This window comes from Microcaecilia unicolor, chromosome 10 (genome assembly GCF_901765095.1).
Source record: "Microcaecilia unicolor chromosome 10, aMicUni1.1, whole genome shotgun sequence".
In the NCBI taxonomy this organism is placed as follows: domain Eukaryota; kingdom Metazoa; phylum Chordata; class Amphibia; order Gymnophiona; family Siphonopidae; genus Microcaecilia; species Microcaecilia unicolor.
In genome coordinates this window covers 30,213,531-30,238,410 of record NC_044040.1, presented here as the reverse complement: position 1 = coordinate 30,238,410, position 24,880 = coordinate 30,213,531, and the positions used below count along the sequence as shown (strand labels likewise).

Sequence of the window (24,880 nt, the reverse complement as noted above, 5' to 3'; positions counted from 1 at the left end):
ATTCTGCAGGATACAAAACAGGGGCGTAGCTACGGGTGGGCCTGGGTGGGCCCAGGCCCACCCAATTTCAGTCCAGGCCTGCCCAGCGCCAGCGCCAGCTCCCATTGCCGGCCACTGCTGCTTTTCCTGATGAGCAGCAGTGGCCGGCGCTACAAAAAGAAGAAGCGCTCAGCTGACTGAGCTGAGCGCCAACGCTAACCCGACGAGAAAAAATGTTTTTAAAAAAAAGCGGCACTGCAGGCAGCCTTGCAGCATTGGCTGCTGGCTCTGCAGGCTCCTCCCGTCTCTTACATCACTGCCCCTGTAGCGAAGCAGGGGCAGTGACGTAAGAGACGGAAGGAGCCTGCAGAGCCAGCAGCCAATGCTGCGAGGCTGCCTGCAGTGCCGCTTTTTTTAAAAACATTTTTTCTCGTCGGGTTAGCATTGGCGCTCAGCTCAGTCAGCTGAGCGCTTCTTCTTTTTGTAGCGCCGGCCACTGCTGCTCATCAGGAAAAGCAGCAGTGGCCGGCAATGGGAGCTGGGGCTGGTGGGCCTGAATGGGAGAGGGAAAATGGATGGCAGGATGGGGAGAAAGAGGGAAAATGGAAGGATGGGGAGAGAAAGAGGGAAAACAGATGGGAGGATGGCAGAGAAAGAGGGGAAACGGAAGGATGGGGAGAGAAAGAGGGAAAACAGATGGCAGGATGGGGAGAAAGAGGGAAAATGGAAGGATGGGGAGAGAAAGAGGGAAAACAGATGGGAGGATGGCAGAGAAAGAGGGAAATCGGAAGGATGGGGAGAGAAAGAGGGAAAATAGATGGCAGGATGGGGAGAAAGAGGGAAAATGGAAGGATGGGGAGAGAAAGAGGGAAACAGATGGGAGGATGGCAGAGAAAGAGGGAAACAGATGGGAGGATGGCAGAGAAAGAGGGAAAACGGAAGGATGGGGAGAGAAAGAGGGAAAACAGATGGCAGGATGGCAGAGAAAGAGGGGAAACGGAAGGATGGGGAGAGAAAGAGGGAAAACAGATGGCAGGATGGGGAGAAAGAGGGAAAATGGAAAGATGGGGAGAGAAAGAGGGGAAACAGATGGGAGGATGGCAGAGAAAGAGGGAAACGGAAGGATGGGGAGAGAAAGAGGGAAAACAGATGGGAGGATGGCAGAGAAAGAGGGAAAATGGAAGGATGGGGAGAGAAAGAGGGGAAACGGAAGGATGGGGAGAGAAAGAGGGAAAACAGATGGCAGGATGGGGAGAGAAAGAGGGAAAACAGATGGGAGGATGGCAGAGAAAGAGGGAAAATGGAAGGATGGGGAGAGAAAGAGGGAAGATGCTGGATGGAAGTGTAGGGAGAAAGAGGTGACACTGGATGGAAGGATGCAGAAAGAAAGAGGGGAGACTATTGGAAGGATGGGGAGAGAGAGGGGAGACACTGGAAGGATGGGGAGAGAAAGAGGAGAGACTGCATGGAAAGGGGGAGTAGTGAAAGATTGGAGAATAAGAGGAAGGGGCATGGGGAGAACAAGGGTGAGAAAAAGATGAAAAGCCATAAGTAGATGAAGGAAATTAAAGAATGGATAGTAAGAATGAATTAAATCTGGACACAGAGAGAGGCAGAAAAATATTGAAGAAAGCAAAGAAAAAGGAGAGAAAAATGACAAATGGCCAGGAAACCCTGGCAGAAGAGTTAAGCGAAAACGAAGGAAAGCAGAATCTAGAGACAGGGAGCAACACAATGAGAAAAAGTAAATGGCCATACAACAAAGGTAAAGAAAATAATTTTATTTTTAATTTAGGATAAAGTAATATGGTGTTAATAAAGTTTCAGAGACCAATACTTCCTTCCTTAGGTCAGGAGAGGATACCGTAACAGCATTATACTGACCTGAGGCAGGAGGTTTTGGCCTCTGAAAGCTCATTGAAAAGGGTGTTAGGCTATTAAATAAATTGTCTGAAATCTGATGCACTGAAAAGCAGCACTTTACCCTGTGTGACAAATGCATCTGAGTGTGACTACATTTTGCTGGGGGGGGGGGGGGTAGAGAGAAAAATTTGTGCCCACCCACTTTGGGTTCAGGCCCACCCAAAATTGGCAGTCTGGCTACGCCACTGATACAAAATACATCTTGAAATCCCCATGGATAGAAATTCCATGTGTAAAGGGTGATTTCAATTACCCCAATATTGGCTGGGTAAATTTAACATCAGGGCATGCCAGGGAGGTAAAATTCCTTGATGAAATCAAAGACTGTTTTATAGAGCAGCTGGTTCAGGAACCAACAAGAGAGGGAACGATTGAATATACATAGACTTAGTGGAGCGCATGGATCTGGTGCAGGAAGTAATGGTACTGGGGCCGCTTCACAACAGTGATCATAACATGATCAGATTTGATGTAAGCACTGGAGTAAGTACATACAGGCAATCCAATATGTTAGCATTTAACTTTCAAAAAGGAGACTATCATAAAATAAGAAGAACAGTAAAAAAATGAAGCTTAGAGCAGAAGCTGCAAAGGTCAAAAATTTACATCAGGAATGCTGTTCAAAAATACCATCCTGGAAGCCTAGGCCAGATATATTCAATGTATTAAAAAAGGGAGAAAGGAAGGCCAAATGACAGCCGGCATGGTTAAAAAGTGATGTGAAGGAAGATATCAGAGCTAAAAGAACATCCTTCAGAAAATGGAAGGATCCAGCTGAAAATAATAGGAAGCAGCATAAGGAATGGCAAATCAAATGCAAAGCACTAATAAGGAAGGCCAAGAGAGGCTTTGAAAAGAAGTTTGCATTGGAGGCAAAAACAGATAGTAAAACCTATTTTAGGTATATTAGAAACAAGAAGCCGGCAAAAGAATCAGTTGGACTGCTAGATTACCAAGGGATAAAATGAATTCTTTGCTTCGGTCTTCACCGAGGAAGATGTGGGAGAGATACCAATGCCAGAAATGGTATTCAATGCTGAGGAGTCAGAAAAACTGAATCAAATTTCTGTAAACCCGGAAGATGTAATGGGGCAATTTGACAAATTGAAGAGTAGCACATTCACCTAGACTGGATGGTATACATCCCAGAGTACTGATAGAACTGAAAAGTGAACCCTTGCAAAATTGTTAGTAATATGTAATTTATCTTTAAAATCAAGCATGCTACCATACGATTGAAGGGTGGCCAATTTAACGCCAATTTTTAAAAAAGGTTCCAGAGATCTTTGATGACTCAACAGGTTTCCTTGGAGCGCAATTCATTTGCAGACATGGATTCTATGATGGGCAAGCGTTTCTCACAAGTGTGGGAATCTTTCTGGACTGCACTGACACCAAAGGGGGGGTGTTTATGGGTTTCAGGGTGGGGGGTAGATGGGGGAGCTTAGGGGGTTATTCAAAAATTGATTTAACTGTTTGGCTCTCAACTGGATTCTGTACTTTGATCGCATGACTGTATTGGCATTGAACCAATAAAGGTGATTTTAAAAGGTTCCACAGGTGATCCTGGAAATGGCAGAGACTATTTTAAAGAACAAAATTATAGAACATGTACATAAGAATGGATTAATGAGACAAAGCCAACATGGATTCAGTGAAGGGAAATCTTGCTTCACCAATCTACTACATTTCTTTGAAGCAGTGAACAAACATGTGGATAAAGGTGAGCTGGTTGATACTGTGTATCTGGATTTTCAAAAGATATTTGACAAAGTACCTCATGAAAGACTCCTGTGGAATTTAGAGCGTCAAGGGATAGGAGGTAATACCCTATTGTGGATTAAAAACTGGTGAAAAGATAGATTATGCTCTCACCTATCCACCCTTATTTGTTTGTCCTTGAGATAGTCTAAATCCCTGGTTACTTACTACACATGTATTAATTTGCTTCTTCAAGTTCTTGTAATTTGTTTTATATTCTGTACATTATCAGGCTCGTGTCAAGGGTCTATGCCGCCCCCCCGCAGACGAACTGTTGGCGCCCCCCCCCCCCCCCCCCCCCCGCAGAAGAACAGTTGGCGCGCGCACGCCCCTCTCCCCCCCCCCCATGAAGATGATCGCTGCGCGCCCTGGGGGCCTTTTACTTGCAGTCGCAGCAGCGTCTGTGAAAGCGGATGCGCTGCCGACGTCTCCCTTCCCTTCGCGCTCTTGGTTCCCTCAGTGTCCGCCTTCTTCTGACGTCAGAAGAAGGCGGGACACTGAGGGAACCAATGAGTGCAAGGGAAGGGAGACGTCGGCAGCGCTCCGTTTTCACAGACGCTGCTGCGACTGCAAATAAAAGATTTAAAGGCCTCGGCGGCGCGGGGCGAGGGTAAGCACTGTGGCGGCGCCCTCCAGAAGTGGGCGCCCTCCTGCGGTGCTTACCCCGCTTACCGCATCGGCACGGCCCTGTACATTATTATGTTTTATTCACTTTATTGTTTGTTTGTAAGCCACACTGAAGTTGAGTCTATTTTAGACTAATGAATAAATAATAAATAAATACAAAAGGGAGTAGGATTAAATGGTCAGTATTCTCAATGGAGAAGAGTTGATAGTCAGGTTCTGCAGGGGTCTGTGCTGGGTCTGCTGCTTTTTAACATATTTACAAATGATCTAGAGATAGGAATAACTAGTGAGGTAATTAAATTTGCTAATAACACAAAGTTATTCAAAGTTGTTAAATTGCAAGAGGACCTTACGAGTCTGGGAGAGTGGGCATCCAAATGGCAGATGACATTTAATGTGAGCAAGTGCAAAGTGATGCACGTGGGAAAGAGAAACCCAAACTATAGATACGTGATGCAGGATTCCACATTAGGAGTCATCAGCCAGGAAAAGGATCTAGGTGTCATTGTTGAAGAAACTTTGAAATCCTCTGCTCTGTGTTCAGCGGCGATTAAGAAAGCAAATAGAATGTTAGGTATTATTAGGAAAGGAATGAAAAGCAAAAATGAGAATGTTATAATACCTTTGTATCGTTCCATGGTGCGACCACAGCTTGAATACTGTGTGCAATGCTGATCACCACATCTCAAAAATGATATAGTGGAATGAGAAAAGGTACAGAGAAGGGCGACGAAAATTATAAAAGGGATGAGACAACTTCCCTATGAGGAAAGGCTAGAGAGTCTAGGGCTCTTTAGCTTGGAGAAGAAATGGCTGAGGGGAGATATGATAGAGGTCTATAAAATAATGAGTGGAATAGAAACACAAGATAAACACACACCACACAGAAGTCAGGCACAAACATATACACATATATACAATATGCACATGCTCACAGGGACTGGAAATAATTCCCTATCTCTGATGAGTTTACTTTTAGTTATTCTATGTATTTCATTTTCTGTGTTATTAATTCTAATATGAAGCCTACTGGCTGAATCATGCCTGTTCTTTAATGGTTGCTATGTTTACTGCCAACTAGTATTTGTTGCAATGGAAAGGCCAGGTGAAGGCTTTAGCAAACTGGGCACATACCAAGGGCCTAAAATGTTTAGGGATCCTTGTCACATAAGCTCAAGAGGCTAGGATTGCCAGCTACATGGCCTTTTCAGGATTCTGAAGTTTTGCATTAATGTTTGGAATCCAAAAGGATGGTTTTAATCTGCAATACTCCAATTTCCAGCCCCTCCCCTTCATGGCCTGTCGGTTTCCAGTATCACTAGCAGCAGACTCCAACCAATGGACAAGCAGTGGGGTAGATCCCTGAAAGGCTGCTGATTAAAGGAATGTATATGTGTGTGTGTGTGTGGGGGGGGGGGGGGGGGGGAGCCGGGAAGCCAGGGGAAAAGTCCTGTGCTGTACAAGTAAGGGAGTACAAGTGCTATAGGTACTGAGTATGGGGGGGGGGGGGGAAACTGAGAAGGACTAGGTATGGGAGAAGTGGAATGAGGGGAAGGGGGACAGCTGGAGCCTCAGGAAAAGAGTCAGCAACTGAAAGGTCACACAATGATAGGCAGAGCTGCTGAAGGTGGAAGGGGCAGTTACTGAACGGTCAACGTACAAAACATTACTACAGCTTTAACTTGGTTTTACCATGGGTTTTACTGGCCGAGCAATGTTCAAATGAGACCACATTAAAATGTGTGTTAATGCAGTCATTATGTATTCTGCAGCCATGCTCAAAAAAATAAAAATAAAATAAAAAGTTTCTCACACACATTGTGCGTGGGAAACGTTTCGCCAGGTTCTGAGCAGCGTAGAAGTGTTGGTTGAGAGAAGTGGGTATCTAGCCATCCAACCCAACCACCTTGCACTGGCCTCTAGCAGCCTCCCTCTCTCTCTCTCTGACCCAAGCCTATCCAAACACTCCCCTCGTCCCCAGCTTAAAATTTCTCCCCCTAGTAGTCTAGTGGCCCCCTCAATTGATTTCTTACCCAGAACCCCCTCCCTCGTTCCCACCACACACAAATTCTCTGGTGGTCTAATAGTCCCCTCTCTCCTCCCCTAATCTTTCCAAAATACCTGGTAGTCTAGTGGGTCCCTCTCCATTAGCCCCCAACCCTGTACCTCGAACAAGGCAGGAACAATGCCTACTCGCTCCTGCTTCAGATGCCAAAATCTGCAAAATGGTGGCACCCCACCCTGTGCAGTGCATCCTGGGAGAAATAAGGGAGAAATTCCCTTATATGGTAGACAGGCACTGCCTGGTGCCTCCCAGATTTTGCAGATAATGGCACCTGAAGGCAGAAGGAAGTGGGTATCACTCTTGCCTTGTTCGCTGTATAGGGTCAAGGGGCTAGGCTTGGGGTCACAAGGTGGGTGGGGGATCCACTAGACTACCAGGAAATTTGTGTGCGTGGGAAGGAGGGGGACCGGGGGGGAGGGGCAATTAGATCACCAGGGCATCTTTTTTATTATTAGAAGGGGGTTCAGGTCCAGGAAAGGTCAGTCATGTGGAGGTGGGGTGGGTGCAGCTAAGCACCACAGTTATGTTTTTTGGAAGGATAGGGGCAGGAAGAGGTGCCAGGTCGGGGAATGTTTGTTGAGGCATGGGTTAAGGGGTTGTTTGTCAGGGCATTGGGGTCCGTGGTGTGAGTGTGTGTGTGTTTTTTTTTAAATGTTAACCTTTCCAGTCAGTGCCTGAGCTAATCACCACTCAGTTGCTGACAGGAAAGTAGACATTTAGCTATGGGACCTAGATTACTCCCATTATCTTAACACAGAAATAATTTGCATGCTCATTGAATAGAGAGTGCTGTGGCAATTTCCTGGTGCTAATTTCACAGTAGAGTGAAGACTCTACTGCGTACCTTAGAGCATTGGCCCCTGAATGAGCATGTGAGTAGCAGCAGGCCGCAGCACAATATCAAAAGAGTGAATACGTGTGTGAAGTGCAAGCGAGTACATGCCTGTTTCTATGTCTTTCTCTGGTGAGGTCAGTAACAACTTTCTTTTGAAAATTTGAGCTGGAGAAGTCCACTGTTATAAATGTACCAGTGTGCATAAGTAGAAAAAAGGTTTTCAGTTTAGGGAATTCATTCAAGTAACTATTTAATTACCTGGGCAAATTCCTTTGAAAATTGGCCTAATAACTCTTGTTTATATTTTGTCAGAGGCACCAAAGAAATATAACTGTCATTTTCAGTTCTTTCTTCCATCTGTGAAGCCTTTTTGACACTTAAATACATCTAGATCTATACCGTGGATGCATTGCTTGTAAATCTCACTCTTTGGCCTTTAATCTCACTCTAGGATGATCCATCCTTGGATTCTCTCTGGTTTCTATCAAAGGTAATGAGGGATGAAACTGATTTACCCAACTGACCTTGTCAGCCTACTACTCCAGCTACTAGATCACTCCATGTTCTCTCACAACCTATTGCTGCCACTTGAGAAAATAAGTAAGTGAAGGTCTATGGTAGGCTCTATATGTTAATCCAACCCTGTCTGTAGGACAGTGACACCCTGTGGTTTAACTGTAAAATCTATCCTTTTGAATATGTCAGAGACCTCTAATGGTTCCATTTAGTTTAATTTTAATATTCCTTCCAAAACAAACAGATTGTTTCATTACCACATCATCCAAGTCACCCTCTCCCCTCTCTCATCCAAGTTAAAGACATACGGAGACAACACAGCTATATATACACGCAGGTTGGAAAGAATTCCATGAGTCACGCTCTGCATGCTTTCTCCAATAAATCCCAATGAACCTGTCTTTGTTAATATTTAGATATCTGGAAGGTTTGTTGTTACTGCTGGCCTTAGTCTGGTTTGTATTTGTTCTGTATTCTAGGTGCTCTTGGTTTACAGATTAGATTCACTGAATACATCAATGCTTTTAGCGGAACACTTCATTTTCACATGATGGAATCAGCCATCAACTAATAAGTACAATGGATTTTTTTTCTGTTTACTTCAAAACATTGAGGTTCTGCACACAACCTTGAACAACAAAAGTAATTTAAGGATCTGAGTAGGTAGGGCTTAATTTCTGGGGGAATGGCCTGGGATACAGTTCTGTCACTTTTCAGATTCCAGAGTTGCAGGGGTACTTTCTTTCAGCCTCTTTGTCCCAAGCAACCTGTTAGGAAGAGGCAGGGTAAAAGGTGAGCCTGGAGTAGAGCAGAGAACAGTCACTCTACTCCCTAATCCAGCTCCTCTTCTTCTGGTGCTCTTGCCCCTGGCCTGCCCATCTGCCCCCTCTCTTCCTCAGCTCTACACTATCACTTCCTTTTTGTTTATAAATTACAGCCTGTGAACAAGTGATAGAAATTTATTATCAAAACTCTATATTCACTTCTGACATAAACAATTTTCTAAGACAAATATTATTCTGTCAATGAAACATGAGAAACCATATGGTCTAGTGTTTCAGATCTAGCATACACATTGATTCACATATCATTCTGTCTTTTTTTTTTTAATGCAACTCATGACAACTAGCAAAGTGGGAGTGCTTCATACATCTTAGAAAGGATCATTTTTCTGAGCAATTTCTATGGGTAAAAACTGTGTTACCTGTGCAAATCATTTGTCTAAACCATGGTTCTCAACCAAGTCTTCAGGATACGCCAAGCCAGTCTAACCTTTTGGTATTGTGCCAAGGATGTTTCTCAAACCTCAGCTGAGCCTCAATATTCCTGAACCATGACTGGGCTGGAAAAGCCATTGTGTGTGAGCACTACATTGCACTCCCTGGACAGAGAATGATTTGGAGCCAATGATGTTCTCTATTTCTTCTTTGGAGAAGATCTCTGTGCTGCTAGTTTTGCCAGTTTTAGCACTGAGATGGAGTGGGCACTAGGTGGCATCCTGCCACAGCTATAATAACAATGTTCTCCATCATAGGGAAAGAAGAAGAAAAAAATCCCCAAAAAACAAGAATCTTCTTTTTTTCCAGACAAAAAGACTAAAATATAATCTAAAAAAAAAAAAAAAAAAGAGAAACAGAGGTAAGAGAACTACTTAAGCACATCCATTTGGCAGTGTGTTTAAAAAAACTGAGGCGCCTCTACAGGGTAAGCCTTTCAAGAAGGGTCATGCATGTTTAGACACTATTTTTCTCCGAGTTGAGAGAACCACTTCAACCCAGCACTCTCAGATGATACTTAATTTATTTATTTATTAGGATTTATTTACCATCTTTTTGAAGGAATTCACTCAAGGTGGTGAACAGCAACAATAAGTCAAGCATAAGCAATAAACAATTACAGCAATAAAAATATTCAAACTACAATATAAAGTATGGCATAGTGTGTGTGTAACTCGGGTCTTACCTGTGACTAGCTCTGGACCTGGGTCACAAAAGAAACTCTCACACTTAATCAAACTTCACAGTCTCCGCTCACTTTCAGGCCACTCGTACCTCGCACTTCTTTTCAGTCTCCTTACAGTCGAGCTGGGGTGGGTAATGGTCCGGAAAAGCGATCCGGGGGTTTGGGAGACACTTTTCCAGTTTGGGATTCCACTCTGCTCTCCAGTCCAGGAACCACGCGACATTCCAGAAGGCTTAATAACAAACTTCAACCTTCTATTGTAACTTCTGCAACTAGCAAACTCTTAATTCAGTGATCCTTTCCACAGTCAATGATATAAACTCTTCTATAACTCAGTCAGACTTCTGTTGTTCTGGGAGGGGGGGCGGAGTAACTGGGTATTTATATGGTGTGGGGGAGCGTGGACTACCACGAGCTCATACGTTAATACTCTTTTTAAAGAATGTCTTTCAGGGAGTGCATTCCAGAGAGTGCGGGGGCTACTCTGGAGAAGGCTTGCTGGCAGGTATCACATCATGTGATGTCCTTTGGGGAGGGTGTGGTTAGGTATACTCCTTGGGAGGACCTTAGTGATTTTGGAGGTGTGTAGAGGGATATCTAGTTCTTCGAGTATTCTGAGCTATTTCCTTTAAGGACTCATTTGCATGGCTGTTTCATCCTGCTTGTCAACAGAGAAGTTTATAAATCACTTGAATAGTGGTGTACTTGGGGAGGGGCAATGCTTACACGTATGCCACTAACATATATCACCTTTGACCTCCTGTCACCAGAGCCTCTTCCGTCCATGTGGTTCACAGCTTAGATGAGCTGTTTGACCTGCCTGGTGCTCTGCAGATTCTACTGTGCACTGAGACACCAGCAACAGAAAGATCAAGTTAAAGAACTGCCTGGCCTGCTATGCCATCAATTTCACTCTTCTTTCCCGTCATCAGCCATACTCATGGTCCCCCTATCCCCACCAAGGCTTCTGTAAAAACATAATCTGACAAAATATTTTTAAACTTTGAATGAATACTTTAATTTGGGTCTCTCTCAGTAAACGCAAGACAACTTCTCTCCAATGTCTGCAGCATGGTACATTATTAAGTAATGTAAAAGCCTACAAAAGGGGTCCTCAGAGCCTATAGCATACCTGCCAAGACTCAAATGGCACCAATTCTACCTATGAAAAGGCAAGGCTACAAACATTACATCATGCCCTAGAACACACCTTTCACAGTGAAAACAGAAATAGGGCTGCTACAGATATACACAGATACACTACATGTTAGCAGAATACCTCACCTCAATCAATTATACATGTAAACCACAGAGACCACCCCCCTCCCCCAACAAAAATAGAACAAGTGGCCACAAACTAATAAATAGAAATTTGCAAACAAAAATTTAACTGGAAACCCTAAGAAGTCAGAACATGCCTGAAGTGCTACACTGGAAAAATAGAAACAGAAATGCTTTTTATCTTTATTGAGCAAAATACATCCTATCAGGGATGCATATTTCTCAAATCTGATATATTCTGGTATACTCAATTCAATTTAAAATACCTTTATTGTCTGGGCATTTTATTTTTCCAATCAATCACTTTGGGTCCAATCTCTCTTTCCTGCTTTCCTCTCGTTTTAATTGTTTTTCCCATTTTTTTTTTTTTTTGCCATTTCTCCTCTCTCCTGTCTTCTTCCATTCTTCCCCTACATCTGCCTCTGGCATGCTGATTTTTCCCTTTCAGCACTTTCCTCCATTTTTTCTGCCTCTCTATTCATTCAAAAGTTACCTCTCTTATCTTACGAGTTTAATAATTAAAGATAAAGAGACTCTGGTAAAAAGAGTTGAGTATCTTGATAATCAGATCAGGAAGAACAACCTGAGATTTCTTAATTTTCCTAAAGCACCTTTAATACCACCTATAGATATGCTTAAGAAATATTTTGAAGAAATCCTAAAAATTCCTAAAGAAAGTTTCCCTCCTGTTGTTAAGACTCAATATATATTTGGGAAATCTTCTAAACCAGAACGCTTACCTGAATTGAATGTAACAGCTTTTCTAGAAGACTCTCTTGAGACAATTACACAAAGATTGACTTTATTAGTTACTTTTGCTTTTGAAGTTGACAGGAATAATATATTCCGCTTATATTTCAAGAATATGCAAGCCAGTTTTTTGGGGGGTAAAATTCAGATTTACCCGGATCTTAATAGAGATACGCAACGGAGAAGGCGAGAGTTTTTGGCTCTTAAAACGAGGACTCTCGCCTTAGGAGGGACTTACACCTTGAAGTATCCATGTAGATGCCTGGTAATAATTAGTAATGTTACTTATGTTTTTCTTGACCCCCAAAAAATGGCTGAATTTATAATTGCTAAGGAAAAGGGAACTGTCCAGCCCTGAATGGCCCCAATGGCATGCTGGTTGTACCATCTTGTGGATATCTAATACTCATCTCTCTGAGTGATTGTAAGAAGGAAATGTATTTTCTTTTCCTTGTTTTTCCTTAAGGTTTTGTTTTCCTATATCTTGTTCCTCCAAATTATGGTGGTCAATATGTATATGTTTTTGTTTCCTGTTTATTAATCCTAATAATGGAGAGATTTATCTCTGTTTGTAATAATATCTTTAATCCTGCATTTATATTAATATGAATGTAATTTGTTGAAAAGCATAAATAAAAAAATAAAAAAAATAAAAAAAGTTACCTCTCTTTTTCACCCTTTATTCCTCAATCATCCTTTTTTTTTTTTTACCTTTCATCTGCCTTTCCGCTTTTAAACAACTTCCCTCACCTTCTTAGCCCTTCATTTTTAACTTGGATTTAGCTCAAATCCTTTTCAGCAGCAGCTCAAGGAGAGTTACATCAGGTACACCAGGAAGTATTTCTCTGTCCCTGGAGGGAGTACAATCTGAGGGGCCCATGCAGAAAGCCTCGTATTAGAGCCTGATCTCTCCGGTACCCTGCCCCATGGTGCATCAAGTGAAGTTAGGGAGAAATTCCCTTATATGGTAGACAGACCCCCCTCAGTGCTTCCCGGGATACACCATGTGGAGTAGGGTGCCACCATTTTGAAGACGGCAGTGCCGAAGGCAGGAGCCAAGTGGGCATCGTTCCTGCTTTCATGTACAGGGGAATCCAGGGGCCTTGAAAAGGGGATCTGGATGTTAAGAGGTGCCACTAGAGAACTGGCGAGATTTCCTGTATCATGTGGGGGTGAGTGGGTTGGTGCAGGGAAGAGAGAGGGGCACCACTAGATCACTAGGGATTTTTGTGCTCATGTTAGGGGTGGGGGGAAGTCCCACTAGATTACCAGGTATCTACAAGCTTTACTGTGGGGAACAGGGGCAGGATTAGGGTCTGGTTGGGTTGGGGAGAGTTAAGTAGGCTGTTAGACTACCAGAGATAGGGACCGGTGCAGGAAGTAGTCTGGGGCAGGGTGGTTGGGTTGGAGGGAGAAAGAGGGTGCCATTAAGAAACCCACTCTTCTCAACTGACCCTTCTATGCTGCCCTGGACCGGGCACAATATTTCCCGCACACAACGCGCATGAAAACCTTTTTTTATTCTGCATGACTGTGGGATAGTAAATTACTGTATTTACATGCATTTAAGTGCATTTTAATGCAATCTGCGGTAGGGATTTCTGCACAACACTTGTGCTGAAACCCTTTTTGCATTGGTAACATGGTAAAAAACTGTTTCTGCAAGGGCCCCTAAGTTTGAATTTGAGGCAATGGATGGTTAAGTGACTGCAGGCACAACGAACAGGAAGAATCTCTAAGAGAAAGCAGAGGTTGGCCAAAAGATGAACCACTCTTCTATAAGTGTTGCAGGCTTCAGACTCTTCTTTGACCTCCTCCACCATGATGAGGTCTGAAGCCTGCAATACTTGATAGAAGAGTTTGTTTGTGACCCCTGAGGCAGGCGGGTCGTCCTGCCAAAACACGGACTGTGCTGGGTCCTTCTACTGATGCTCTGAATAAAGTGTGATTAAGCAACATCTCTTGTGATGGTTTGTCGTCTTTTGGCCAGACTCTACTTTCTTCTATCGGGGTTAAGTGACTGCCCATGATCACATACAACAGCAGTGAAATTTTAACTGGGCTTCCCTGGCTGCCACTCTGTCTCTCCCTCTTATTCACTTCTTTTACCCAATTCCCTTTAATCAATATCCACCCTCTGTCCTCGCCTCCTCCCCAGGCCTAATCTATTTTCCTCTGTCTCTCATCCTCTCCACGGCCTCCAGTCCCTTTCTTCTGTCTCTTATCCACACCTAATCTCAGATTACCCCCTTTTACCACTTCTGTGGCTCTATTTACTTCTTTCTCTAATTCAACTCCTTGCCAATCCATCCTTATGCTACATAAGTACATAAGTAATGCCATACTGGGAAAAGACCAAGGGTCCATCGAGCCCAGCATCCCGTCCACGACAGCGGCCAATCCAGGCCAAGGGCACCTGGCAAGCTTCCCAAACGTATAAACATTCTATACATGTTATTCCTGGAATTGTGGATTTTTCCCAAGTCCATTTAGTAGCGGTTTATGGACTTGTCCTTTAGGAAACCGTCCAACCCCTTTTTAAACTCTGCTAAGCTAACCGCCTTCACCACTTTCTCCGGCAACGAATTCCAGAGTTTAATTATCCGTTGGGTGAAGAAAAGTTTTCTCTGATTTGTTTTAAATTTACTACACTGTAGTTTCATCGCATGCCCCCTAGTCCTAGTATTTTTGGAAAGCGTGAACAGACGCTTCACAGCCACCTGTTCCACTCCACTCATTATTTTATATACCTCTATCATGTCTCCCCTCAGCCGTCTCTTCTCCAAGCTGAATAGCCCTAGCCTCCTTAGTCTTTCTTCATAGGGAAGTCGTCCCATCCCCGCTATCATTTTAGTCACCTTTCCCACATGTTCAGTGCTCTTTCCCACATGTTTCCAGCATGCCCAGCATCTGTCTTTTCTTTCTTTTAGGGAAGAAGGCTGAGAAGTAGGTAACTCAGGTTCAAATATTTAACATGCTGATTATTATTCTGAGGGAGTACAGGTATGGTGGTGGCTATCCTGCAAGTTGTTACAGAAGCCGCTAGTGCTAATGTAGCATCAGTAAGTATTTATGAAGAAAGCATGTTAGCAGCCACAAAGGAAAATCCTATGAAAAGAACCTCAGGGTAAAATACTGAACTACTTGAAGAACCTGAATTCTAACTGCAGTTCTTTCTTCTTACCGTTAGGAGTGTCTTGTTGCACATTCATTACTCTTTAAGAAATGGTTGACTCCAAGAACAGAAACATAAGTTACTCCCAAGATTTGATATTATTTATTTAAACGGGCTTTTCCTAGTACTCTACTAAAAAGAAGCATATAGAGGTCAGTGGCTTCAAATCCACAATCAGAAGCTGAAGAAAAGAAATATGCCCAGTTGGACATCTGGATCTAAAGGAAGTGAACTGTCAAAAAGCACCGCCAACTCCAGGCTCCGCTCATTCTGCCTCGCCTCACCCTATGCTTGGAACAACCTTCCTGAACCCTTACGCCAAGCCCCCTCCCTGCCCGTCTTCAAGTCTTTGCTTAAAGCCCACCTCTTCAATGCTGCGTTCGGCACCTAACCCTTACCGTTCAGTGAATCCAGACTGTCCCAATTTGACTGCCCCTATCGGACCGACCGTTCACTTGTCTATTAGATTGTAAGCTCTTTGAGCAGGGACTGTCTCTCTTTGTTAAATTGTACAGCGCTGCGTAACCCTAGTAGCGCTCTAGAAATGTTAAGCAGTAGTAGTAGTAGTAAAAAGCAATTTGTCTACTCGACAAGTAATACTAGCTTTGCTCTCTTTTCTTAGCTCTGCTTACTTCTACTTCTTCTTGACTTATCACTAGAACAGCAGTTCTCAACCAGTGTGTCACGAGTACCCAGGAGGAGGTGTGTCGCGGGATCGGCACAGAGCAGCGGTTCTGTTTGGCTTTTTTTTTTTTGTGAAGGTTGCAGATTGTCTTGCTCTTCCCTCCTACCACTGATCCAGCACCTTGCCCTTGTCTTCCCCTAGTACCGCTCCCTGCCATCTGTGAAATCTCACTTGTGTGCATCAGCCATATCAGGCTGCCTGAGCTGATCTAGAACCTTTCCTCTGCTGCAACGTCTTGTGTACACAACAGCGCTGCCGACAAAGAGGTGAAGATTCACGGACTGGAGAAGGGGGAGGTGGGGGTTGAGGCAGGAAGAGGCAGAAGTGATGAATTTATAGAGGGACTGAGGAAGGAAGAGGGAGAACTGCTGGACTCATGGGGGGCTGAGAGAAAAAGAGGTACTGGACTTATGGGAGCGGACTGAAGAAAGAAGAGGGAAGATGCTTGACTTGCAGGGGGGGTTAAGAGAGGGAAAGGAATTGGTGTGCACCTGTGGGGAGCAAGGGAAGGGGCTGAGGGAGGGAGAGATGCTGAACCTTAAGAGGGACAGGAGCTGAGGGAAAAAGAGAAACAGGTGCTACACCTTCAGAGGAGAGGGGAAGGTGGTGACTGAGGGAAGAAGAGTGAGAGATGCTGGACTCTCAAGGCTATAAGGCTGAGAGAAGGAGGAGACTGGAGAGATGCTTGGCATGGTGGAACAATGTGGGAGAGACCATGGGTGTTTTCAAGGAAATGAGTGAGAAGAGAATGGTGAGTACAAAGGGTAGAAGTGCACTAATGGGAAGTAGGTGAAAGAGAAAGAAACAGGGGGTCAGGGAAGGAGTGAGACAGGAGAGCCAGTGGAGGAGATGGAAGCTTGATAGGTAAATTAAACATGGAGGTCAGTGACAGGGTGACATTTGAGTGGGCAGACAGAAAAGAGAAAGAGGAAGTAGGTCAGAGGTGACTGAAGTGAGGGAATTAAAGAGGAAAGGAGGAAAGCGGAGAAAGGACAAATGGACAACACCCACTGGGAAAAGAGCAGAAAAGAGAAACTAAGACCAATGGGCTTGAAAAAGAAAGTTTCCATTATTTTGAAATTTTTAGGTGGAATACGTTAGCTTTGGGAAATGTGCATTACTGATGTCTGTGTTTTGTTCAGTTCAAGAAGAAATGCATTTCTGTTTTTATTTCTCCGATGTTGTGGTACCTGCCTAGTTTGACTTCTTGGGATTCCCAGTTCAATTTTTTTCTTTATATTTCTAATTTGTGATCCCTTGTTCTGTATTTGGTGAGGGATTGTCTGTTTTTCACATGTGACCAAGATGTGGAATTCTCTTTGCATGTAGTTTCTGCGTAGAACTCTGTAGCAGTCCCACTTGTTCTGTTTTACAAGTAGTAGGTGTACTAAGTACATAAGTACATAAGTAGTGCCATACTGGGAAAGACCAAAGGTCCATCTAGCCCAGCATCCTGTCACCGACAGTGGCCAATCCAGGTCAAGGGCACCTGGCACGCTCCCCAAACGTAAAAACATTCCAGACAAGTTATACCTAAAAATGCGGAATTTTTCCAAGTCCATTTAATAGCGGTCTATGGACTTGTCCTTTAGGAATCTATCTAACCCCTTTTTAAACTCCGTCAAGCTAACCGCCCGTACCACGTTCTCCGGCAACGAATTCCAGAGTCTAATTACACGTTGGGTGAAGAAAAATTTTCTCCGATTCGTTTTAAATTTACCACACTGTAGCTTCAACTCATGCCCTCTAGTCCTAGTATTTTTGGATAGCGTGAACAGTCGCTTCACATCCACCCGATCCATTCCACTCATTATTTTATACACTTCTATCATATCTCCCCTCAGCCGTCTCTTCTCCAAGCTGAAAAGCCCTAGCCTTCTCAGCCTCTCTTCATAGGAAAGTCGTCCCATCCCCACTATCATTTTCGTCGCCCTTCGCTGTACCTTTTCCAATTCTACTATATCTTTTTTGAGATACGGAGACCAGTACTGAACACAATACTCCAGGTGCGGTCGCACCATGGAGCGATACAACGGCATTATAACATCCGCACACCTGGACTCCATACCCTTCCTAATAACACCCAACATTCTATTTGCTTTCCTAGCCGCAGCAGCACACTGAGCAGAAGGTTTCAGCGTATCATCGACGACGACACCCAGATCCCTTTCTTGATCCGTAACTCCTAACGCGGAACCTTGCAAGACGTAGCTATAATTCGGGTTCCTCTTACGCACATGCATCACTTTGCACTTGTCAACATTGAACTTCATCTGCCACTTGCACGCCCATTCTCCCAGTCTCGCAAGGTCCTCCTGTAATCGTTCACATTCCTCCTGCGACTTGATGACCCTGAATAATTTTGTGTCATCGGCGAATTTAATTACCTCACTAGTTATTCCCATCTCTAGGTCATTTATAAATACATTAAAAAAACTACTGTTCTAGGACCCCATATAATATTTGCAGTGCTGCCTATTAGGTGGGGTTAATGTTGTTTAAATCATACGAATTAGTGCTACTGTAGTAAGTATGTTGAGTTAGGATTTTTTTCAGGTTTTATATTAATTCACAGTGTGCCTGGGTAGTGGAGAGATTTATGTTGCTATTACTCAGATGACATAAGAATCCAATTTTTTTTGTATGGTAATTTCCATGGAAAAAATATGCTAGTTATGACCTACACCTGTTGTTGGGGGGAGATTGGATTTTTGTGGATGCAGAGCACGTTTAAATTTAAACTCACGAGAATACTAAGGTCCGTGAGGGTCATGTATGTAGTGTGTCACATATTTGAGCTCTGTTCGTCAGGTGTGTCCAGACTGAAAAAGGTTGAGAACTACTGCACTAGAAGATGATTATAATTAATTCTTAAGAGAGATTTAAAAAAAAAAAAAAAACGACAGTGCTTCAGGACAAGTAGGTCTGTATCACTGGCAGTTCTAACTATTGTCAAGTAATTACTTTTTGAACTCAAAAGCTTCTATAACCTGAATTTGTAGCTTAAAAAGATAGCTGGGTAGCAGCTAAGGAGAAAATAGTTATATTGTTGTAAAGGATTTACCCTGAGACAGCTCAGGGTACTATATTACCGTAAAGCAACCTTACCTTTGTTTTCTACTTTGAGTTCTTCTGATAATAAGCTGTTCTGTCTGTTGCCAAGCACAAATGCCAGAAATGAGAGGATCAGGGCATCTAAGATTCCAATAATAGCCAGGATATATGCCCAACGAATCGAACAAGACCCAAGTGTGTACTTCTCTGTCTTTTCACCACACATTTGCTTAACTTCTTCGGAATCCCAACCATCAGGAAAAATCATACAGCCCAGTATAAGACAAGCAGCTAGAGAAAAGAAACACATGGAATAAATGGCATAAAGTGTTAATAGCTTTCATTTCTACATTCAGAAAAAAAACCTACATTTTATCAAACACACACGATAACCTCACCATCTTAGGAATGGCATAGTCTGCACAATCTATCAGACAGAAACATAATACTCTGTTTTGTTTAAAAACAACAAAACAAAATAAAAAAATTATTTTATCAAACAAGTTTCAAATATTCAGTTTCAGAAGATTTTTATTTTAATTAAATGTTTTTATATGATTTTTCTAACTAAAAACAAAACAGCTTATACTGTTACATAGTAACAGATGGTTTACATAGAAATTTAGTAGATGATGGCAGGAAAAAAAAAAAGGCCATCCGACCACTTTATTCTGCCCACAAGATACATCTCTGCTGCCAGTCACAGAATGCGTTCACCTAAAATGAACCCATTCATCAATCTGAAGCCAGTGAAGACCGGCCAAAGCTGAAGAGATATGGCCTCTCCACCCTAGGCTGAGTAACAACCTGGCCACAGTGTGTTTTGAACTTTTTTTTTTTTTAAGACTTCCTCATAATGGATAAAGGGCTCTTCCTTTCACACAACAGGTACAGCACCTTCAGTTAGTTGTCTTACTTGACCAACACAGCTTTGCATCAAACTTGATACCTGTTAGAGCAGTAGTCTCTAAAAATACTATTCTTATGCCCATCCCACAACATAACCTTGCCACTCCATGAACTTTTCCTTGCCCCTGTTAATACAATATTACCCTTCCCCCCAGATCATCTGAACAACTCCAAGGTCATGCCTACTTATGAGATAATGGAGGCCATTTTAGAAGGGTTAGGCAGTATTTACATGTATACAAAGTAACTTTACCTGTGTAAATGGGCATACATGTAAGAAGTGATTTTCAAAAGACTGCTACTTAGACATGTATTCATAGCACATACAGACGTGTATTTTCAAAGCACTTAGCCTTACAAAGTTCCATAGGTTACTATGGAACTTTGTAAGGCTAAGTGCTTTGAAAATGAGCCCCATAGATTTCAAGGGGGTATGGTATGGGCAGACTAAAAAAATTATTCCCCCCCCCCCCCCCCCCCCCCATATTCAGCCTGTAGTACACTCTCTTCTGTGTTACTTGAGGGAAATATTTATTTTCCTTTTGAAGGTACTGCGAAAGTTTTAGGTGAATTGTGTAGTGCATTTTTTTCTTTTTAAGTAAGGCAACTGAGATCTGTTTGTGCACTTTTTGAATAATATCGTTTTGCAACTTTGACTTAATACATAATATTATCTTACTTGGATTACTGTAACTCATTGCACGTTGAAATTTCAATGGCTTGCAAAGAAGGTTGCAGCTAATTCAGAACACAGCTGCCTGTATGATTTTTAAGATCTCTAGATTTGACTATTATGTGTCACCACTTTTGAGAGAGTCTTTAAAATCTCTTGTTTCGTGTTTAAAATGTTTTGTGAGGACATTCCAGAAGAGTTTCTGACTATGGTATCTTTCCTATGGTTAAGCTTCCTGGTAGACGCGCTAGGATTTTTAAGCTTATGTATCCTCCTTTTAAAGGTGTTTGCTTAAAAAAGGTGGTCAAACAATCTTTATCTTACAAGGCTGTTTCAATTTGGAACACTCTTCCTGAAGTTATTAGATTTGTTGTTTCGTATTTTGTACTCAGAAAATATTTAAAGGCCTATTATTTTTCTGATAATTAAACCCATTTTGTGTTCTTTAGTCTTTTGCTTCTTTTGTATTAATGTACCTTTTATTTTTAATCTTTCTAAACTACTTTGGGACCTTTTTTTTTTTTTAAGGGTAGAAGCGGTATATAAGACTGATGCATAGAACAGAATAGAGGCGTGGCCTAATGGTTAGTGCAGCGGGGTGCACACCTGGAGAACCAAGCTCGATTCCCACTGTTGCCTAACGGTCGGCAGTGATTGAGATCCTGGGGAACCGGGTTCAATTCCCTCTGCAGCTCTGTGTGACTCTAGGCAAGTCACTCAGCCCTCCATTGTGAGCCCATTAGGGACAGCACAAGTACCTGTACAATTATATGTAAATTGCCTCGACTTGTGCTCGAAAGAAGTGGTATATCAATTTAATAAAATGATAAACAATGGCTACTGCAGCAAAACAATCTGGTTGTTCTGTGGCAGTACCTGGATAATGATTGCTGCTGACTATTCAGCTACTATGGTGAATGCCTGAGACTATCTGGATAGCGACAATCTTCAACTGCTATCTGAAGCTTATCTGTACACACTTAGGACAACTTTGGTCTCCATACCCGGGGGGGGGGGGGGGGGGGGGGGGGGCAGATGCACTAAACTTAATGAGCCATTAATGAGCAAGTAGTAAACCCTGGCATGCACTAAAGGCTTCTCCGAGCCATTTTCCGATCACGGTAGCAGCTAACGAAAATGGAATGCAGATGATCCAAAGGCTATTATAATGAGATGCACTACGGTTTTCCAATCCCCTTACTGTGAAAAACCTAATGGGAGGTCTACACCTCTCGTTGGGGCAAATCGGAAGAAAAAAATGTCGTCAGGGACGTCCTTTTTGGACGTCCTTTACCTGAACCCCCCCCCCCCACTCCAAAGACGTTCTTTTTGGACGTCCTTCACTTAATAAAAACCTGTGCCGCCCAAAAGGAAGACGCTGTGCCGCTCACCCCCTCCACAGCCTGCTGCAGGAAGGCTTAGATGCGGCTCGATCGTGCAGTTGAGGACGTCCATCCAAAAAGACGTGCTTTTTAGATGTCCCCCCCCCCCCCCCCAGTAATAAAAACGTCCTTTTTGGACGTGCTTCACTCAGCTGAAAGACCTGGAAGTCTCTAAGCCAATCACAACACGTTTAGCTGTGATTGGCTCAGAGACTTCCAGGTCTCTCAGCTGAGTGAAGCACGTCCAAAAAGGACGTTTTTATTATTTGGGGGGGGAGGATGTTTTTATTATTGGGGGGGAGGATGTCCAAAAAGGACTTCTTTTTGGATGGACGTCCTCAACTGCACGATCGAGCCGCATCGGAGCCTTCCTGCAGCAGGCCATGGAGGGGGTGAGCGGCACAGCGTCTTCCTTTCGGGCAGCACAGAGGCATATTTGGCATGCGTAGAGCAGCCAGCATAACGCTTGGCTGCTCTGCGCATGCTCGACTGGCCGACTGTTTACCGATGGAATAGAAAATGCAACTGAGCTACAACGAGCAGCTCATTTGCATTCCTTTTCCTTGATGCATGCCCGTTCCTTACCGATTCGCTAAGGGAATCGGTAAGGGAAGGGCTTTACCGATTTTTTAGTGCATCTTGGCCCCAGACTGTTCCAGCACTATCTGGATAGTGCCACGGCAGGTGCTGCTACCCAGATAAATGCTTTTGAATATCAACCCTCTAATGTACTTCCCATTTTAGAAGAGGAATATACATGCATTTCAAAACACTTCCCCACTGCCATTCACACCTCTTCCAAATGACACATAAATGTGAGCAAACTGCTTATTTGGACCTGAGCTTCTGAGTGAGCAGCAATTATGCTTGACCTTTGAAAACTTCCCAAAAAGCCAAACTTTGAGGTTTAGAATGCAACATCATAATTGGTTCCTCTCATACATGTAAGTTTTACAAAAGATCCAGCAGTTACATGTGTATTTGTTGACAATTACACATGTAAGTTGTAACATTGGCACTTATATGTGTAACACACCGTGTGAGTGTGACGCTGCTCTTTTTGCATTGAATAGATGAGCCAGCCCCATTAAGATAGCAATGTTTCTAAGCCTGAGAAGCTTCTGGTGACATACCCCATCAGTAAGGACTTGCTATCCTGCTTGTCCTCAAAATTTAAATATCTGCATGGTATAAACACACCGAAGGCAGACCTCTTTGAATTAAAAGGAAGCTCTGGAATGATGAAGGTGAAAGGGGGTTCAACTCAGGAGAGATTTAACAAAATATTTTTTTATGGAAAGGGTGGTGGACGCATGGAACTGAGACGTGGTGAAGATTAGTTTTGTATTAGAATTCAAAAAAGCACAGAATAAGCACAAAGGATTTCTGAGAAAGATGAAGGGTTTGTAGATTGTAGAAATTACTATGGGCAGACTAAATAGGCTGAATGGATTTTATCTTCCATCAATTTCTCTGTTTCTAGGGGCGGGGGTTGGCTGCATTTGAGGCAAAGGTAGAAGTTATATGGAGAACAGTGAAGTTCAGTTGCTCCTCATATAATGTATGCATTCAACTCTAAATATATAAATGCAAGATCTAATTTTAGATCAGAAATTCATTTAAAATTATATGTGGGTTTTCAGTAATGGCACCTGTAGATTTACCACTGTTGAAAAGCCACTTAACTTTAAAGGGATTTTTTAAAATTTGTCTTAAGTTAAGCAGTCATTTGTCTGCTGAAAATTTACCTCCTTTTTGATATAACTTTCTCCTTTTATGAGAAACTAGTAAAAAAGGCCCGTTTCGATAGGCAATGAAACAGGTGCTAGCAAGGTAATTTCTGCCCCCCCCCCACCATCACCACCACCCTCCCTTGTTCCAGACCACCCTCCCTCGCTTCCGAGTTGCAGACCCCCCTCCCTCCCTTCCTTCAGAGTTCCAGACCCCCCTCCCCTCCGTTCCTTCCCTCCCTTCCTTCCCTTCTGAGTTCCAGAACCCCCTTCCCTGCCTTCTGAGTTCCAGACCCCCCATCTCTCCCTCCCTCCCAGTTCAAGGCCCCCTCACGCCCCTGCCACCGAGTTCCAGACTCCCCCCTCCCTCCGATTTCAATCCCCCCTCCGCGTTACCGACCCCTGGACCCCCTTTCCACGGCCCTGTCAACCCCCCCCTTCCCACAGGAAAACCTCCCCCCGACGCCGTTGCGTACCTGTGCTGTCATCCGAAGTTGTATTCGCGTCTGCGCCGGCGTTATTCAGGCAGGGGGAGGAGTAGGAGAGATTACCCGCCCTCGACGTCATCGCGTTTTGAAGCGAGGGAGGGCCAGAGAGACATCCTACATTACGTCACTCTGATCTACCGACGGAAGCTCACCACCTCCTAGGGAGCCACGATCCCAGGCAGCGTTCAGAACGTTGGAGGTGAGAATTATTATGTAGGATGCCATTTGACAAAACTCAAATACTTTCTGCTATGCACACCTAAAAGCCAAAAGGATTTGGGGGGAGTGGGGAACCAAGCCCATTGTGTTTTGTCATGTGAAAAAGCTTTGGCATATTCTGGAAATATATGCATTCCACTGACAGCAAACGTTATTAAATCAGTACTGCGGGGGAATGAAGAGGCATGACCTGTTTTTAATATTGCCAAAACAATTTACAACACTGTTTTTCAAATTTGACAGCATTACTTAAAATATTTCAGAGAAACAGCCAGCCTTTTTCATCTGGTCTCCCAGGGTTTAGTGTATCTTTTAGATCTAGTTACTGCAAAATACTGATAGTGCACAAATTCTTTGAGGCGTTAAATCTCCATCTTCCACTGGTAATCAAATTACCTCTGAAAGTTAATGCAGTCAGTGAGAAGAATTTAATGATATTCAAAACCTCCATGGTAATAATTACAGATGAAGAGGGTCAGTCATTTGAGAATTAATGTAAAAAGTGCACAGAATAGTAATCTGAATTAATGTAACAGAGTATAAATAATCAATTGTAAAGTAAGCACTGAAAGGTAACTGTATTTACTTTTATTTCATAGGCTTAAATAAATGAAGTTTATAAGTAATTTACAAAAAAGAAGGCCCTTATTAGATTACAACAAAATTGTAAATTTTTGTTTTGCAAACCTTGTCACTAACAATTTTAAAGTATTACACAACAGTGTGGGTATGCTCCTTACATCCTTCTGAGTAATGGCAAAAGCAAAGCGTGGAGGAGTGGCCTAGTGGTTAGTGTGGTGGACTTTGGTCCTGGGGAACTGGGTTTGATTCCCACTGCAGGCACAGGCAGCTCCTTGTGACTCTGG

At 43.2% G+C, this 24,880-nt stretch overlaps 1 protein-coding gene across 1 annotated transcript in view; it reads right to left on the bottom strand.

Moving 5' to 3' along the window:
• The window catches only part of LHFPL3 (LHFPL tetraspan subfamily member 3), a 92,767-nt gene that overhangs the window by 22,394 nt on the left and 45,493 nt on the right, over positions 1-24,880 (bottom strand). Inside the window, exon 2 of the mRNA XM_030216429.1 lies at positions 18,668-18,904. Within this exon, the coding sequence (XP_030072289.1) occupies positions 18,668-18,904 (237 nt within the window). The remainder of the gene's footprint in view (positions 1-18,667; positions 18,905-24,880) is intronic.